The sequence below is a fragment of the Corythoichthys intestinalis genome, chromosome 17 (assembly GCF_030265065.1).
Source record: "Corythoichthys intestinalis isolate RoL2023-P3 chromosome 17, ASM3026506v1, whole genome shotgun sequence".
In the NCBI taxonomy this organism is placed as follows: Eukaryota; Metazoa; Chordata; class Actinopteri; order Syngnathiformes; family Syngnathidae; genus Corythoichthys; species Corythoichthys intestinalis.
Genome location: NC_080411.1, coordinates 18,405,019 through 18,423,117, shown reverse-complemented (window position 1 = coordinate 18,423,117; position 18,099 = coordinate 18,405,019). Strand labels below are relative to the sequence as shown.

At 42.3% G+C, this 18,099-nt stretch overlaps 2 protein-coding genes across 2 annotated transcripts; both read right to left on the bottom strand.

Annotated features, from left to right (window-relative positions):
- Positions 1-1,162: 1,162 nt before the first annotated feature.
- On the bottom strand, positions 1,163-11,784 carry LOC130905567 (volume-regulated anion channel subunit LRRC8A-like). The gene is made up of 3 exons (XM_057819098.1): positions 11,651-11,784; positions 5,492-7,601; positions 1,163-2,067 (listed from the first exon to the last, which is right to left on the bottom strand). The coding sequence occupies exons 2-3, from the start codon at positions 7,592-7,594 to the stop codon at positions 1,792-1,794; spliced, it is 2,379 nt and encodes a 792-aa protein (XP_057675081.1). The 5' UTR covers positions 7,595-7,601; positions 11,651-11,784; the 3' UTR covers positions 1,163-1,791.
- Positions 11,785-15,138: 3,354 nt separating this feature from the next.
- On the bottom strand, positions 15,139-17,885 carry LOC130905596 (E3 ubiquitin-protein ligase MARCHF5-like). The gene is made up of 6 exons (XM_057819142.1): positions 17,737-17,885; positions 16,852-16,943; positions 16,576-16,778; positions 16,090-16,386; positions 15,868-16,028; positions 15,139-15,693 (listed from the first exon to the last, which is right to left on the bottom strand). Exons 2-6 carry the CDS (start codon positions 16,884-16,886, stop codon positions 15,565-15,567), a joined length of 825 nt encoding a protein of 274 aa, XP_057675125.1. The 5' UTR covers positions 16,887-16,943; positions 17,737-17,885; the 3' UTR covers positions 15,139-15,564.
- Between the last annotated feature and the right edge of the window lie 214 nt (positions 17,886-18,099).

Below are 18,099 nucleotides of genomic sequence, written 5' to 3'. Positions count from 1 at the left end.
ATATCTGGCGGTCCGCCCCCGCGAAGACACACAATTTGATTGTATCGCGCCCTCTGGTGGCCATTTTGCGGGGGTTCTCGGAAGCGCGTTTGAAATCAGGCGTCCCTACATGAGTCTGGCTGGAGAGCAAGGTTCTGGTTGTTAATGAAATGACGAAAACAAGATTTGGAAAAAGATGGACAGTGGAAAGTTAAAAAAAAAAAAAAAAAAAAACTAAAAAAACTATGAAAAAGAAATTGATGAATAACAACTGTACATTGCACTCACAAAGCTAATAGATAATAAAACAAATATTCTCTTTTCATCCATTATTTTTTGCATTTTAAAAATGCTAGGGGGCATCTATGAATGCACAAGGACATGTTGAACTCAAACATGGCAAATGTTTAATAATAAAATACAAAAGTCAGACAATTGTGAGAGTCCGTAACATGCGTGGGAAAACCTTGACCTTGCGAAGTTTTGATAATTAAAAAGTTAAGGCCAGGGCTAAGGCCGTTGGCTTCAAGGCTTCGTCAGACGTCACCAACCTTGAATGCATTGTAAAACGTCCTTGAAATACATGCAGCCAGCAATGCGTACAAATTAGGGATGTCCCGATCGCATTTTTGCACCTGAGTCAGTCACCTGATTTTGTGAAACTGCCAATATCAAGTCACAATCCGATACCATTTTTTTTTTTTTTTTTTAATTTGAGCTAAAGTTCCAAACATGTTACAGTACTGTACTGTACTTTTTACAGTACTTCCTTTTCCGCTTTTTCTGGAAGTGTTGCGGAGTATAAAACGTACACATTTTTTTTAATGTTTTGACACTGCCTTTGTATTATTTTGTTACTTTCTAGCCCTTAAAGAGTAAAAAATACATATGAATTAGTTCTGAACGATATTGGAAAAAAATGAACATTGAGATATATATTGCCAAGGCTCCGCATTTACTTTTTGCATTGGTTGCACTGGTGCGCCTCACTTTTTTTTCTTAAGGTGCACCAGCACAAAATGTAGGTACGCCCACATTTTTCATGGCATCACCTTTAACACCATATATGAGTGAGTCCACTCAAATTCACTCACACTTTGAAGCTCTAGACAACGAAGATTTACTAAACGATGGCACATTTGTGCCTTTGATCGTAGAGCAAGAGAGCCTTCCACATGCCGGTTCAAAGTTACAAACCTGTCAATCACTGTTAACTTTAACTAGCAAACTCCGGCTACTCTGCTGACCAAAAAAAGCAGGCGGGAGAGTGGGAGGCCGTACGAGCATGAGGTAAAAAAATAAAAGAAATATATATATTTATTCAAATTAAAAACCCGATCCTTTTCACCCGATTCTGATCCTTTGAAAAATGGCGCAATCGGCCCGATTTCCGATCACGTGATCAGATCGGAACATCTCTAGTTCCTAATTCCAATCCTCTGTTGAAAGTAGGAAGGAGTTCAAAAAGACATTCTAAGAAAACACATCCACCGAGAAAGAAAAGCCAACGCGTCACAAAGCAAATGGACATAACGAGCTTTGCTATTTTCAGTGGTGACAACACACGAGAAGAAAAAGTCCTCGTAACAATCGACAGGGGAAAAAAAAGGGCCTCGGCACAGAGCCCGGGGCGGGCGGCGCACCAACAATGGACTTTTGAGTGTTCGAGGCCAAACCAGAAATACATTGGAAATAAATTGGAACATTTAAACCTTCTAAATGTCCACCTGCGACTCTCAAGCCACAGCGGAAAAAAACTAAACTTACCTCAGCAAGGCAATAAAAAAAATTAAAAATTATAAAAAATGGGCGTCACGCTCTCTCTCTGACGATCCCCATCAGCTGATCCTTGATCTTGGGCGGCAGCGTGTTAAACAGCTTGTCTTCCACCACCAGGCCGCTGCGCTGCAGACGACGACACTCGCCCAGCTCAGGCGGCAGGACCACAAAGTCGTTGCCGCGCAGCTCCAGCAGGGTCAGGTCCACCAGCTCCCCTACGCGAGACGGTAGCGTCTCCAGACAGTTGTTGGTGAGTTGAAGCACGCGAAGCTTCTTGCACATGAAAAGCTCCACCGGCAGCTTCTCGATCTGGGGGAGGAAGTGGTAGTGCTTTAAAAAATGGGGAGAAAAAGAGCTCAGCAGCAATATATGTACAGATTCTGACCTGGATTCTTACGACCTATGTCAATGTATGTTGCATTACAATTAACTACGTATAGATATTCTTGATGTCGCCCTCTACTCACGCTAGCGCTGCAATCGACTGGTAGATCGCAATCGACGTCATGAGCACCCCTGGCCTAAACTGTCAGCTGTCAAAGTGCAAAAAATAATATAGAAGCCACACCTGAGTATAGGTCGCAGACCCAGCCAAACTACCATAAAAGTGTAACTAATACACTAGAAAATACAGTGTGTGTGAGTTTGTATACACAGTACATATACTGTATATCAGGGGTGGGCAAACTATTCCACAAAAGGTCGCAGTGGGTGCGGCTTTCCGTTCCAACCCATCAAGAGGAAACCTTTTTACTAGGGCTGTCAAACGATTAAAATTTTTAATCGAGTTAATTACAGCTTAGAAATTAATTAATCGTAATTAATCGCAATTCAAACCATCTATATAATATGCCATATTTTTCTGTAAATTATTGTTGGAATGGAAAGATAAGACACAAGATGGATATATACATTCAACATACGGTACATAAGGACTATTTGTTTATTATAACAATAAATCAACAAGATGGCATTAACATTATTAACATTCTGTTAAAGCGATCCATGGATAGAAAGACTTGTAGTTCTTAAAAGAAAAATGTTAGTACAAGTCATAGAAATTTTATATTAAAACCCCTCTTAATGTTTTCGTTTTAATAAAATTTGTAAAATTTTCAATCAAAAAATAAACTAGTAGCCAGCCATTGTGGATATCAATAATTACTTACACAATGCTCATGGGTGCTGAAGCCTATAAAATCAGTCGCACCCAAGCGCCAGCAGAGGGTGGTAAAACTCCATAAAACACAACAAGTGAGCGTTTCACTGTGTACTGTCATTTAAATCTCTCTGAGCGGGGCATCTGCGTTAATTGCGTCAAATATTTTAACGTGATTAATTTAAAAAATTAATTAACGCCCGTTAACACGATAATTTTGACAGCCCTACTTTTCACCAATCGGGTGTCTTGCTAGCGCAATCAGTTGATCACAGTCCGGTGCTTCTTGTTTCAGCACAAACCTCTTTGTTTAAACTGTCTGTGCTGGATCAGTTGGAACAAAGACCCACTACGGCCCTTTATGACCGGTTTGCCCACCCCTGATATATATACAGTTGGGTAGAGTAGCCAAATATTGGGCTCAAGTAAGCTTAGCGTTACTTTAATAATAATTATTCAAGTAAAAGTAGTAATCCATAAATTAGATCTCGAGTACACGGCAAAAAAATATTCGGGGAAAAGAAACTCAAATTATGAGTCACATTGTGAGTAATGCTTACAATGTCAGATTTTTGAAAACTATGGTATATTTTTTTTCTCCGCATCTATATAAACTGTTATTATTATATATTATTATTATACCTATGACATGACCGTATTAGACCCCAAAAATCATCGGATTGCATCTAAAAAAATCCTCAGAAATGAAACATCACCTGTCCAAAGCACATGAGTGCCCTCTGGTGGAGAAAACGAATACAATATTGGAAAAAAACAGACATTGCAATTTTTAGGAGTGTTTGCGGATCGCGTTTTTAATTTTAAAAAATAAATGTGTTTTTCTGCTTCATGCTCAGACAGCGTCTCACCCTCCCTCCTGCTAAGCAGAGCGGCCAAACTGTCCAGTGTCACTCGCGTTTGGTACTTAAAGTTAATCATGATTGACAGGTTTGTAACTTTGAGCTGGCCAGAGACGACTCAGTAGGTCTATGGCATAGGTGTCAAACCAGTTCCACAAAGGGCAAAGTGGGTGCTGGATTTTGTTCCAACGGACACCGCGCAAACAGTTCAACCAATTAATTTTCTGTTTAAACAAGCAGCACCTGCCAAAGTTTAACTGATTACCCATTTAAGAGATCAGATTGGTTAAAAGGTGTCCTCTTCATTGGTTGGAAAGAAAACCTGCACCCACTTGGCCCTTTATGGAGTCAGTTTGACACCAGTGCTCTACAGCATGGGTGTCCAAACCAGTCCTCAAGGGCCGCTGTGGGTCCCGGTTTTTGTTCCGACCAATCGAGCACAGACAGTTTAACCCACATGTGTCAAACCGATTCCAGAAAGGGCCTAGTGGGTGCTGGATTTTGTTCCAACCGATAACGCGCAGAGAGTTTAACCAATGAACTTCCTGCTGAAACAAGCAGCACCTGACAAAGTTTAACTGATTACACATGTAAAAGATCTAATTGGTGAAAAGGTGTCCTCTTCATTGGTTGGAAAGCAAACCTGCACCCACTCGGCCCTTTCTGGAATCGGTTTGACACCTGTGGTTTAACCAATGAAGTTTGTGCTAAAACAAGCAGCACCTGACTGCAGTCAACTGATTACACATGAGACACCAGATTGGTGAAAAGATGTCGTCTTGTTTAGTAGGAACGAAATCCAGCACCCACTGTGGCCCTATGTGGAATAGTTTGGACACCACTGCTCTACAGTGTGCTGTGGCAACTCAATCATTGTGTCTGTCAGTGGTCTACAACCCAGTCCTCAAAGGCCTGCTGTGGGTCGTGGTTTTTGTTCCTGCTGATCCAGCACAGATAGTTGACCCAATGAGGTTTCTGCCAAAACAAGCAGAACCTGACTGCAATCAATTGATTGCTCTAGTGAAACACCAGATTGGTGAAAAAATGTAGTCATCTTATTTGGTTGGAATGAAATCCTGCACAGACAGTGGGCCTTTGAGGACCGGGTTGTAGACCACTGGTGTAGGCAAGAGGCTGTTCTCGCCAGCGTGAGTGTCAAGGCAAACCCACCTCCCCAAAAAAACAAAGTTTTTTTTCAGTATCGGATCGTGACTGTATCGGCAGATTCTCAAAATCAGGTGGCTCGGACTCCTAGTATTCATATAATACCGTATAACCCAGGCTAAGGGGATTTATCTGCGAATGATGAAGACTGGCGTATATAAAAAGGATCCAGGAAGCCATGTGCAGAATTGCACGTCCTGTGATAGGACTATTGCGCATCCGCACATTGCGGTCTGAGGCCTATTTCCTACCATGAAATGAAACTGATCAAATCTCCATTTTTTTCCGTGGTCTATCGGTGCACAATAACTTGTGACGAATAACTTTTTTGTTGTTGTTCTAGATCCCGACACCTCTGGATTATTTTGTTGCTTGTTCACTACCATTGACAGTTCCGGACATCAAATCCATTTTAACTGGGAAGCCGGCATTGACCGATCATATTTCACCGCCTCCCTCCCCAGTCAAAAGGGATGGGATGTCGTCAAGTCGGTACATTTGAAGCTCTAGCCGACTGAGATTCTCCGAGCTACCGAGCGCAAGTTCTTACTCTGTTTTCAGCGACGGCAAAGTGCTGGAGTTTCTGGAGCGAGCCCACGTGGGGCGGTATGCCGGTCAGGTTGTTGTGACTCAAGTCTAAGAGGCGCAACTTGTGACAGAGGAAGAGCTGGGTTGGCAGTTTCTCGATCTTGTTCTTGTTGAGATAGAGCTTGTCCAGGTTGGCCAGGCTGCCGATCTGAATGGGGATGTAGGCGATCTGGTTGTACCACAGCTTGAGGCACACCAGCTGGCGCAGGAGCTCCAGGCCGGCGATCTCGTCGTCTGTCTTCAGGTTGTTGTCCTTCAGGTTGATCTGCTGCAGGTTGTGCAGGCTGAAGATGCAGTGGGGAATGCGCTCCAGGTCGCAGCGCACCAGCTCCAGTTCGATCAGGTTGACCATCTTGTTCATGTTGTTGAGCACTAAAAGTTTGGTGCCCTCGTTGTTGATGGACAGCTTCTGGAGGTGCGGGCTGAGGTCGGTCACCACCTGAGGCAGCTTGTGCAGGTTGTTCTTAAGACGGAGGACCTTCAGTTTCTTGAGCTCCCGCAGCCGGTCGGGGACGATGTAACAGTTGCTGGTCAGGTGCAGCTCGTTGAGGTTCTTAAGGCTGTAAATCCACAGAGGGATCTCCTTGATGTCGGCGAATTTGACGTGCAGGCACTTGATTTTCTCCTGGAGGAAGGTCAGGGCGGCCGACTCGATTTTGGCCGGTGTGTGGTAGAGGCGCAGCTCGCGCAGGTTGGACAGCTTGGCTACGATGGGCGGAATGGTGACGTTGGTGATGAACTCCATCTTGAGGGCCTCCAGCTCCAGCAGGTCGAAGGCGGTTTCGGGAATGCCGCTTAACATGCAGAGGTGGAGCTCCACCTTCTTCTGGGAGTTCTCGGAGATGTGCTGCCGCAGCTTCTCCGCCGTCCATTCATTGTTGAGGTTGAGCTGCCGCAGCTTGTTCTCGCTCACCTCCGACAGGAAGACTGCCAAGCGCTTGGAGTAGAGCGGGTCGTACTGGTCCAGCATGTGCAGCATGAAGGCAAAGTCATTCTTCAGGTCGGGGATGTCGCTGTAGCGGCTTTCCTCGCGAACGGCCTCGAAGGAGTACAGCTTGAGTGTCCGCCGCAGCATCCAGCACAGCGAGTACATGGCGATCAGGCCATACACCAGCACCAGGCTGATATAGAAGGAGGTCAGGATTTTCAGGAGCGTGGCCAGCGGGTGGGCGCAGTAGAATGTGCCGAAGCCAGTCAGATTCTCCGTCTCCGCCTCGCACACCACGCTGAAGCGGATGTAGCCCACGTAATAGCTGGCGTAGCTGATGATCAGCAAAAACATCACCACTTTGATCAGGGTCTGAAACATGTACAGACCGTGGATGGAGTCACTTTCCTCCACGTGGATCCTGAACTTCTTCACCTTCTCAAAAAGCGCCTTGGCCTGTTCCCCTTCCTTTTTGTCCAGAACCCCGGCGTCCGTCTGATCCAAGAGCCCTAGCTCGATGCGGCTTTTTATCCGCTGAACCGCCGGCACGCTGGCCTCCACGTCCTCGGCAGCCAGCACCGACGGGTTCCTGTCCACCGAGCTGTTGTTGTTATTCTTCCCTCGAGGCGACTTGGAGTCTCGCTCCTCCGCCACCGTCTCGGACAAAGCCCGGGTGGTCCAAGGCGAGTCGAAACACTTCCGCAGGATTGAGACAAAGTGCTCCAGCTTAGAGCTTGTGCGCGGAAACTTGAACCAGAAGTTGCTGCAGGCCAGGAAGATGAGTGTGTGGAGCAGCACCAAGTAAGGGAAGTACTTGGCGAACCAGTGCAGCTCGTTCTCGTAGCACACGGCGTCGATGTAGCTGTACTGGTGGCGGTCCAGCTCGTTCTGAATGCCCCGCGACTGCCCCGCCGAATGCGGGACCCTGGCCGCCGCCTGGCAGGATTCGTTGGCCGCACGCTTGCACGGCAGGCAAATCATCTTGTCCTGAGTGATCTGCAGCGTGCCGCCAAACACGGCGATCATCAGCATTACCACCGATATGTAATCGTTGAAGACGTCCCACCAAGGCTTGAGGATACGGTAGGTTTGCTGGGCTCCGGTTAAGTACTGGAACTCCGCGATGGGGAACATCATGGTTTACCTGCGCAGATGAGCACCTGGTTAGCCTCCCTCGGAAGAGCCTTTTTGCACGTTACGCTAGCTAAAGACAACTGGCTAACTTTTTGGCCACTAATTGTCACGTCCACTACGACTACAAGTACTTACACTTGAATACTTGGAGGAAATTAGGAAGTCCATAAGCGCTGCAGGCTTGCACGTTGACTTTCTTGCCAACATATCACGATATTGGCAATATGAGATCCTCATGACGACATATCATTTTATATCATTTTGATGATATATATCGTCATCTCAGAATCATGAGGATGTTGACTGAGGCGTATCCGACTGCGGACTGTCGTCCAATTTTTATCAGCCCACGGAAAATGATGAATATTGGCCCGAATGAGAATCTTAAACTCAGCAGACATTCATTGCACTTCTCAGCTTTAACACTAGATAGGCATCGCCAGAAATATTTCATTTGGGCACGTGCCCCAGTATTGATCTGCAGTGGCACAATATAAATTTTACCGGTGTAAAAAAAAAAAAAAAAGAAAGAAAGAAAAAAAAAAAACTTTGTAATTTTAAGTCTACATAGTATAATCTACAGAATTTGGCTATTTAATATGGTCATATTACTCTATTCAATTCATAAACACAACCTGCAAATGGCACCTAAATATGGTCATTTATGCACGAAACTTTGGCTGTGATAGGCATATGAGTCGATACTTCCGCGAAGCACCTTCAGGAGATATGCTGTGTTCATGTGTGTCAGGAAATCGGAGTTCCCGAGTTGAAAAATAATTCTGTGTTGTAAAGTTGTCATGTGGGATAAAAACATTGTTGCTACAAAGAAGAGTAGCCTATATTAATGCTCCAACGATAGTGAGTGACTGTTTGGCGCTTTTTATCGACACCATATAATAAAGAAAAATTTTTTCGATGACTCCAATAACACCCGAACGCAGCGTCAATATTACGGTGCATGTTCCAAATTGCCTGTCTTACAGTCAACGGTGCAAATGACACAATTGGAGTAGCAGATTAGCTGTCGTCTTTTAGCTAAATGGCTAAGAATACGAGTTATTTGCTCACAGCAAGGATAAATCGGCATGGAGGAATGAAAGAGGCAAGCTAGGTAACCCACCAAGGCAACATAGACCACTTTTACGTCACAACCTTCCAGTTAAGAAACACTGATTAATTGCATAACAGTTACACTGATATAGCCACCATTTCTGTCCAGACAAAGTAGAGCAGCAGAGTGTAGGAGAGATTGAAAGTTAATGAGCATGAGCAGAGATTAATTGACCATCGAGGAGGGATGTCCCAAATTTGATTTTGAATTCTGAATTCTGATGGCTGAAAAACAAAAAACAAGCTGTTTCTGTTCTAGCACCCCTCTTTAACATGAAATGCTGTATTTTAAGCCAAAACAACTGTTGTGTTAGATAAAACACTATGTTATATGCTGCCATAGCAGTTTCATGGCGCATTAAGCCCCTATTTTTAATTTGTCCGTTTTACCCTGGAGACCCCTGTTTAAAGACACCATGCAACGGATTTTGTTTCAACTTAGCCATAAAAAGAAGGGAAGTAACTATAATTATTATTTGAAATGTCTAGCATTTTTAGCTTAGTATCATTAATTGGTGTCTAATATTTAGTTAAAAAACACTTTATAAAATTATTCACTCGCATATTTTCAACTTTTAAACAAATTAAGTCACAATAAAAAAATGTGTCTGCAAATAAGTCCCCGATATTTTAGATAATCGATCCAAACAAAGAAAGATCTGGATTTTTTTTTTAAAGGGTAAATATTTGAAAAAGAAAATCTTGACCACTCCTTGATGTCTGCGATTTCTGCATCACGATCCTTGTTGTATTACCGTGTTTCACACATAAAATCACCAAAAAGTCCGGCTGTGGCCATTAACAGCTGTGTCTTGACACTCGGTGAGACATGCTACACAGAGGTTTTGGATCGAAATAAGGTAAGTATGCGATAATATCTCGCTAAAATCATGATGTCTTTAATTATGCTCTCTCATGCGCTCAGCTCGAGTTAGGGTTTAGTTGCCTGGCTCTGCCAGACTGTTCTCCCTGTATTTTTCAAACACTGAGAGAAAGGTCTGGGAACCAGCCCATTAACGGCCTCTCGAGCAGGTACAAAATCAATCGACAAATCAGATTTGTTTATTTGCGTGACGTGTTCTTAACGAGCAACGTCACTCTTGCGCGCCGAAAGTCGTCTCGACAACAACACAGATGGTGAACGGGAGAGCCGAGAATATGTTCCAATCCACTGTAAAATCAGTTTTAAATAACCAAAAACACATCCACACGAATCATTGACAACTGTCTGTCTCGCGCTAGCCATGTTGAATAAACTCCGCTCTCTTCGTATGTTTACTTCCGCGCGCAAGTCTCTCGTCCTGCCCTCGTCATTTTACTAACGTCACGTCTGCCCGTCGCTGATTAGTCCACTCTGCTGTCTGTTTGCTTTGGCTTGCTCCGCCCTGGAAATTGTATCCACGTGAATGGTGGCCAGACTCAATAGCTGGAACAGCGGTGAGTCTGGTGTACCAGGCAAAGGGTTTAGGTGTTTAAATGTTTTTTTTGTGTGTTTTTTTTAAAATGCCCTCCTGTTCAAAAATGTTTCTTCCCCCAGAAAATTGAGATTTTATGCTTTGCAATGATGTATCACACTGAATATAGGACGATTTTGAAATTTGGCCAAATTGGGGGGCTCAGAGCGGAACTTCAAGTCACCTGAGTATTTTCTTTCATATAAATATTAGGGCTGTCAAAATTATCACGTTAACGGGCGGTAATTAATTTTTTAAAATTAATCACGTTAAAATATTGGACGCAATTAACGCACACGTCCCGCTCAGACATATTTAAATGACAGTAGAGTGAAATGCCCACTTGATAATTGTGTTTTATGGAGTTTTGCCGCCCTCTGCTGGCGCTTGGGTGCGACTGATTTTATAGGTTCAGCACCCATGAGCACTGTGTAAGTAATTGTTGACATCAACAATGGCGGGCTAATAGTTTATTTTTTGATTGAAAATTTTACAAATTTTATTAAAACGAAAACATTAAGAGGGGTTTTAATATAAACTTTCTATAACTTGTACTAACATTTATCTTTTAAGAACTACAAGTCTTTCTATCCATGGATCGCTTTAACAGAATGTTAATAATGTTAATGCCATCTTGTTGATTTATTGTTATAATAAACAAATACAGTCCTTATGTACCGTATGTTGAATGTATATATCCATCTTGTGTCTTATCTTTCCATTCCAACAATTTATTTTACAGAATATATATATTATTTACAGAAAAATATGGCATATTTTATAGATGGTTTGAATTGCGATTAATTGCGATTAATTACGATTCATTTATAAGCAGTAATTAACTCGATTAAAAGTTTTTAAACGTTTGACAGCCCTAATACATATATTATTAAATATATGTATATATATGAGGCGCCTTTCCCATCATATAAGATATTGAGCACCCTCGTTCGCAACGTTTCACGCTCTTGTGATGCGGCCGCTTTTAGAGCGCCTCGTTATGAGACGCAAGTGCCTGCGTGGCACACGAGTGAATGGCTACGATACGACCTCTGCGGGCAGAAAACTGCTAGCATCCCGTCACAAAAAAGGCAGGTGGCAGTCAAATTTCTGTCTGTCATCAGTTGATAACTAGAAGTAAGCAAAAACACAATTATCTGTTTTTTTTTTTTTACCAGGTCAAACTGGTTCTTTTCAAGCAGATGATGTCATATTCCCATGTGATGCCTTTCAAAGTAAAAGATTTCTTTCTTAAAATGTTAATCACTCCTAATTTGAGAATATACACTTTGTATAAAGCATTGGTTGCCAATATAACAGTGGGTGTAATTGACATATTTTAGCGTTCGTTCCATATTAGTCTGCTTTTTGTCTACATTAATAATCATATATGGCCCAGATATGATAATACATCTTACTAGGTAGTAGTTAAAATATACATATTAGGTTACTCCCTACTGTCAGTTGTCAAATGACCCTGGAAATTAAGTACCTCGAATAGATGCTGAAACTCACTGTGACTCACTGTCTCTTTCGTTTCGGAGGGATAAAACTCATCAGTTTTATAGACAGTACTGTCTCTCATTTCTCCCACACGCCATGGAAACATTTCCAAGTCGCCCTGGCGACGCCGGTTCGGTAGGCGGCGACACTGAGTGACAGCAGCTTGGGGAAAGGGAGGAACAAAGGCGGTGGACTCCGGAAGCGTCCGCCCCGTGAACGGCGCTGATTGGTCCGCCACCGATAGTCGAGAAAAAAAAATACTACATTGCCACGGAAAGACCGTTTTTTTACTTTTACACGCCTTCTCAGCGGAAGTGTACAATATTGACAACGCGTGACGTTTTCGTGACGTCACGACACTCCATCGTTGTAAACAAGCGTTGTAGTTTGACAGGAATTCACTCGTTGTTGATATTCATGAGCGTAAAGTTTGGTTTACCCCTTTCAATTTTGCATTTCAAATAATAGTTGAGGCTAACTGGAGGTGAATTAGTATATATATCGATAGTTGTTGCTAATTTGAACACACCTGTAGAGGACTACTGAAGGTGAATTAGTAGATATACCGACAGTTGTTGCTAATTTGAACAGACATGTTACCATCTCATTCGAGGAAGAATTGCTGGTAGTCAGTGTTGGCTTGTCTCGTATGGAGGTAGATTTGTGTCTTTATTATTCAATAAAAAAAGTTGCTTCAATCAAATAAAAAGTTGCTTCAATCAAAATGTATATTTTCAATCGAAGAAAAGTCACTTTAATCAAAAAAATATGTTTGAATGCAAAAATTTGAAACTCAAAAAAATGTATTTGAAAACTATTTTTCTTTGATTGAAATTTCTTTTTTTAAGTTTTTTTTTTTTTTTTAATTGAAACTTTTTTGATTGAAGTAATGTAATTTTGCCTTTGGACCACATTTTGGCTAGGACATTTGTGTCTTTATTATTCAATCAAAAGTTGCTTCAAACAAAAAAAAAAAATATTTTCAAAAGAAAAATCACTTCAATCAAAAAGGGAAAAAATTCCATCAAAGAAAAAAAAGGTTTGAATGTGAAAAAATATTTGAGACTCAGAAATTGGCATTTGAACACTTCATTTTTCATTGAAACTGTTTTCTTTGATTGAAGCAATCCTTTTTGTGTTTGAGCCATGTTATGGTTAGGACATTTGTGTCTAAATCAGACATGTCCAAAGTGCGGCCCGGGGGCCAAATGCGGCCCGTGGTCAAATTTCCTCCGGCCCCCAGCCTCTGTCATAAGATCAATTACGTCTGGCCCGCACACAGACTTGATAAATTGGTCAGCAGTACTGCTTACACATTAAATGCTGCTCCTCATTTACCCACTAAAAGGCAGCAGCCCTCTTAGCAACATTACCCCGTGTGACCCTTGTCTTCCAATTTTCTAAAATGGCAACAATCAACAACAACAAAAAATTGACTGCGATGGCCGACGCTTCAAGGATAGGTGGAAATTGGACTATTTCGTCACAAAAATGCGCAACAACTGTGTCTGCCTCATTTGCAAAGAGACAGTCGCTGTTTTTAAAAAGATCAATGTGAGGTGATATTACCAGACAAGACATGCTGACATGTACAACAAGATGACAAGGAAGATACGCAGCAAGAAATTGAAGCAACTACTTTAATTTCACAGCAGCAGTATTTCGCAAGATCCCGAGAGTCGAAAGAGAACGCCACAAAGGCTAGTTGCGAGATTGTTGAAATTATTAATTTAAAAAAAAAAAAAAAATTGTTCTAGGTAACGTAAAGGATGTCAGCCAAGGTCGGCCCCCCACATTTTTACCACACCAAATCTGGCCCTCTTTGCAAAAAGTTTGGACACCCCTGGTCTAAATATTCAATCCCAATAAAAGTTGCTTCAATCAAAAAAACTATTTTTAATCAAAGAAAAAAATCATTTGCAAAAATATATATTTTTTGAAAATATTTTTTATTTGAAATATATTTTTTTTTATTGAAGTGTCAATTTTTTTGAAAAGCCAAAAGTTTTAAACTCTTCTTTTTTTTAAGTGGAAAAAGTTTTGAACACACTTTTGTTCGAGTGAATCATTTTGACACAAAGATTCAACTTCAACGCTACTTCCGACATGTTTGCGTGGCAGGTGACTACGCCAATGGCATAAAAGTATAAAGCAAGAATTATGGCCACCAGGGCTCCATCCAGCCATCGGACTCTGCTCAAGTCCAAGCCAAAAATGGGGCACCGGTACGGGGGTGTGACATCGGCATCTCACCGGAGTGCCCGTGATGGTACGGTGCCCTGCTGCTTAATGTGATTCAACACGGGGAACTTCACCCGCTGCCCGCCCGGTTGGCAATTGCGTCCAACCGGAGTGTCTGCGACGCACCGGTACGGGAGTGGCCAGCGAGTGGCCTGACACTAGCCTGCCCAGTAAGCGAGTGGACTACCGGCGAGACGCCGGCGTCCGCGCCGGGAGCCCTGTCGGGAGCCCGGTCGCTTCAGCTTTGAATGAGTGTCGTGTCACTCGCGGGCCGTCCACTCGACAGCCGGCCTCCACACCTGGGGGGTGATATCGGGGTCCCACCAGTGTGCCGTCGCGGGTAAGTGCGTTCAAAACTTTTTCCACTTTAAAAAAAAATTTTTGCTTTTCAAAAAAGTGACACTTCAATCAAAAATATATTTCAAATACAAAAAATATTTTCAAAAAATATTTTTGCAAATAATTTTTTTCTTCGATTAAAAATAGTTTTTTTTGATTGAAGCAACTTTTATTGGGTTTGAATGATTTAGACAAACGTCCTACCCATAATATGGCTCAAACTCAAAAAGGATTGCTTTAACCAAAGAAAACAGTTTCAATGAAAAATGAAGTGTTCAAATGCGAATTTCTGAGTCTCAAATATTTTTTCACATTCAAACCTTTTTTTCTACGATGGAATTCATTAATTTTTTATTGAAGTGATTTTTGTATTGAAAATATATACATATTTTTTGTTTGAAGCAACTTATTTTTTGATTGAATAATAAAGACACGCGTCCTAGCCAAAATGTGTTACATTACTTCAATCAAAAATGTTTTTTCAATCAAAAAAAACGACTTAAATTTTTTTTAAAAATTCAAAGAAAAATAGTTTTCAAATACATTTTTTGTTTCAACATTTATTTTTGCATTCAAACATTTTTTTTGGATTGAAGTGACTTTCTTCGATTGAAAATATATATTTTGATTGAAGCAACTTTTTTTTTTGATTGAATAATAAAGACACAAATCTACCTCCATAGTCTCGCCACAATTTTTTGAAGTTGCACAATACAAAAATATCAACTCTTTATAAGGATACATACAGATTCCAGTGAAGTTCTCATTAAAACATTAAGGCGACGTGACAGCTTTTGTGCCCCAGAAGAATCTTGATTCCCGCCGCCTTTTCAGTAGGAAGTTCCCAGCCAATGGGATTCCAGAATGTTACCATATCAACCAATCAGGGCACTCTAATTCATCCTTTGTTGCGAGTTTATTAAATACAATTTAAAAAAAAAAAAGCACAAATTAACAATCAAAAGTAACCACAAACGATTTTCATATGAACTATGAACACCCAAAGGAAAACGAAATGTATAATCTACAAAAAAAAAAAAAAAAAAAAAAATTTTTGTAACTTATTACATAGAATCCCCACTTATTTATTTTTTTAAATGTGGAATATAACTTTTTTCTGTTGAACCCACAGCAGCAAATTAACTCATTGGCTGCAATAAACAGTGACTGATGCCCAATCCATTTTGGCCTTAAAGGGGCTGGCAGCGAGTCCAGGTTAAAATGGATTCGCCATTAATGATCAATAATCTCATCTGGAAAAACCAAGTTCAACTGTAATTGTATAAAGTCAGGTTTTTTTTTTGTCCTTTAAACCGTGGTCCTTCACGGACTGGTGGCGGTATCACGAGTGTCCGGATAGTCCAGGATGTTTCGCTTGGTCCGCATGATGTGCTGCTGGTGTTTGACATACACCTTCAAAGAGCCCTTCAGCAGCACGAAGGTAGCGCCCCCCTGTGGATGGAAGAACGTGCGCACAGCATTTGAAGGAGCAACTTGACAGCAGTCATTGCCATAGACATCAAATTCATTTTAACAAGAAGGACTGGCTGTGAATGTTCATCTTTGTGCTAATGACAGTGCTACACGTCCAATTCATTTTGATAGGTAGGCGGGGTCACCACTCACCAAGAGAGTCTGCTGCAGGTTGGAGTCGACCCACCGGAAGAGAAGCCGTCCCAGCATGCTGGAGATCCACGGGAGAACCAGAGCGCCGCAAAGGGTCCGCGACACCGACAGGTGGTCTCCGGCAGCCGGCGGCGGCAGAGGACGTAGGTAACCGCTCAGAGCTGCTGGACACGACAATCAAAACACTGCCCGAAACGGCGAATGCGACATCCACGTGCGTACCGTGTTGGCGCTGGTGGGAAATTCGGAGCCAGAGGCGCACCAGGTAGTCTTCCCACCGCACCATCTTGGCCAGGACCAGGACCACGGGGATGGCCGGGAGACTCACAAGCAAGAAGAGCGGGTCGGCTTGCTTCATCATGTTCCGACCCTTCTCGTGTCCCACCACCTGCATGACAGCCACGACGCCGTACGTGACGGCCGACCAGTAAGCCGTGCCCACCAGCGCCCCCAAGGCGGCGAAGGGGCTTGCCCGGGAGAGCGCGCGGTCCGCCTGCTGCAGGAAGTACACCAGCGGACCTGACGCCGACAAAAAGATTATTTGCTCGCAAAGTGGCAGACGATCCGAAGCGGCAGTGATAGCAGCTTTTTGAAAATTGAGTAAAGGTTTGGTAATATCAATTCATAGTTTTTTTTAAAAATGGGTTGAGAAATAAGTTAGTGGTTTGGTTTCCCTGTCGCAGCCGCTCCTTACGACATTTTCCCTACCCATCTTAGGAAAAACGAGATGATAACGCGTCCCGCACTGCGGGCAGCAGACGCCTGCATCGCCACTCCCTCTCTGCTTCTCGTCCAACCAACGCTGAAGACAAGACTGATGGATCCATTTGGTGCAACCACGACACCGGCACGGACTCAGCCACTGCGCGCTGTGATCGTCGCTCTCCGTGGCGAAACAAACCCAACAGTGCCTGGTGCGAAAATGATTCAGTCAAGCTAGTACTGAGCACTAATACGAATATTTACATGGATGGGGAATTTTACTTCTCCGGCTGATCCTCCTCCAGCGCAGCCGCCATGATGCTTTTCTTCGGAGCATTAGCTAGAGTCCATCAGTAACGTTGTGGATTGATCACCTATTAAGAACAGCAGAGTCATCAATTTGGGCTATAGCGATGCATTGATCTAGATCGATGCATCGATTTCTTAACCGCTGACGGTGATAGACGAACCAGATTTGCTTATATAAAAACAAGATTTTTTTTAAAAAATAAATAAGAGAATATTACTATTTCCAATTCATTGAAACGTGAGGAGTGTTAGTGAATGATTATTTTCCAATCAGACTGGGAGAAGTGAATGAACATTCATTCCCATTCATGGGCCACACAAAAGGATGCGGCTGGCCGGTTCTGGCCCCCGTGCCGCCAGTTTGACACCACTGACATTAGAATATGATCACACTTCCTACTGTTTATTTTTATTTCAAGATTTGTAAAAGCTCAACATCAATTTTATATGGTCATCTTTTAAATATGGCACTTTGTTCAAGAGTGAGATATCAATTAACGTCAAAGCTGATAGTGAATGACTAACAAACAGTCACCAGTAACCTCTTGAGCAGCATTTCTCAGTCTTTATTCTTTCTTCCTGACCCCAAAGTGAAATTGAGAAATCATGGATTTGACAATTCCTGCGAAGTGAAAGCAACTTGGCTCCACAAGCACGTCACTCGTTCGCTCGCATGAGAGCCAAAATTAAATATGAAAAATAGGTTTAACACCCAAAGGTTTAGGTTTTAACTTGAAGGTGTCAGAGCAGACGGCTAAGCTATTTTAGCTAGCTGGCTAAGATTACTACAACGACGTCTTAACAAACAAACAGCACGAATACAAAAAAGTGGCTTGCCACCGTCCCCACAAAACTCACCTTTAAAATGCGATACATCCAAATAGTTGTACAATATTTGGAGTTTATGATAAAAGTAACGCTCTAGGGCTAGTTTTGGGGTGTTGTGGATTCACGGACTTTCTCGAAAACTACGCCCCCTCTCTCGTCGTCTCGTTCTGATTGGTCAATGCGTACATTCAGGGTACTGCAAAAGTGTAGGAAAAGGAACAATCGAATGTGAAACACGTCAAACACACAAAAAGACCGTTGCGTTTAAGTACGTACATTAACTATACCAGAATTTTTAATGTTTAATTAAAGTAGTTATAATCATATAAATAAATGAACATTGTTAAATAAACATCTGGCGCACAATAGTTTTGTTGTAAAATACTTCTTTCG

What these genes read in the sequence shown, in the direction of transcription:
- LOC130905567 (XM_057819098.1), bottom strand. Translation starts at nt 7,594, where the DNA reads ATGATGTTCCCCATCGCGGAGTTCCAGTACTTAACCGGAGCCCAGCAA. An exon ending in TTGCCGTCGCTGAAAACAGA is followed by an intron (nt 2,068 to 5,491) that starts GTAAGAACTTGC and finishes TTCCTCCCCCAG; the next exon opens with ATCGAGAAGCTGCCGGTGGA.
- LOC130905596 (XM_057819142.1), bottom strand. Translation starts at nt 16,886, where the DNA reads ATGGCGGCTGCGCTGGAGGAGGATCAGCCGGAGAA. An exon ending in GAGGAGGATCAGCCGGAGAA is followed by an intron (nt 16,779 to 16,851) that starts GTAAAATTCCCC and finishes TTTTCGCACCAG; the next exon opens with GCACTGTTGGGTTTGTTTCG. An exon ending in TTCCCACCAGCGCCAACACG is followed by an intron (nt 16,029 to 16,089) that starts GTACGCACGTGG and finishes CGTGTCCAGCAG; the next exon opens with CTCTGAGCGGTTACCTACGT.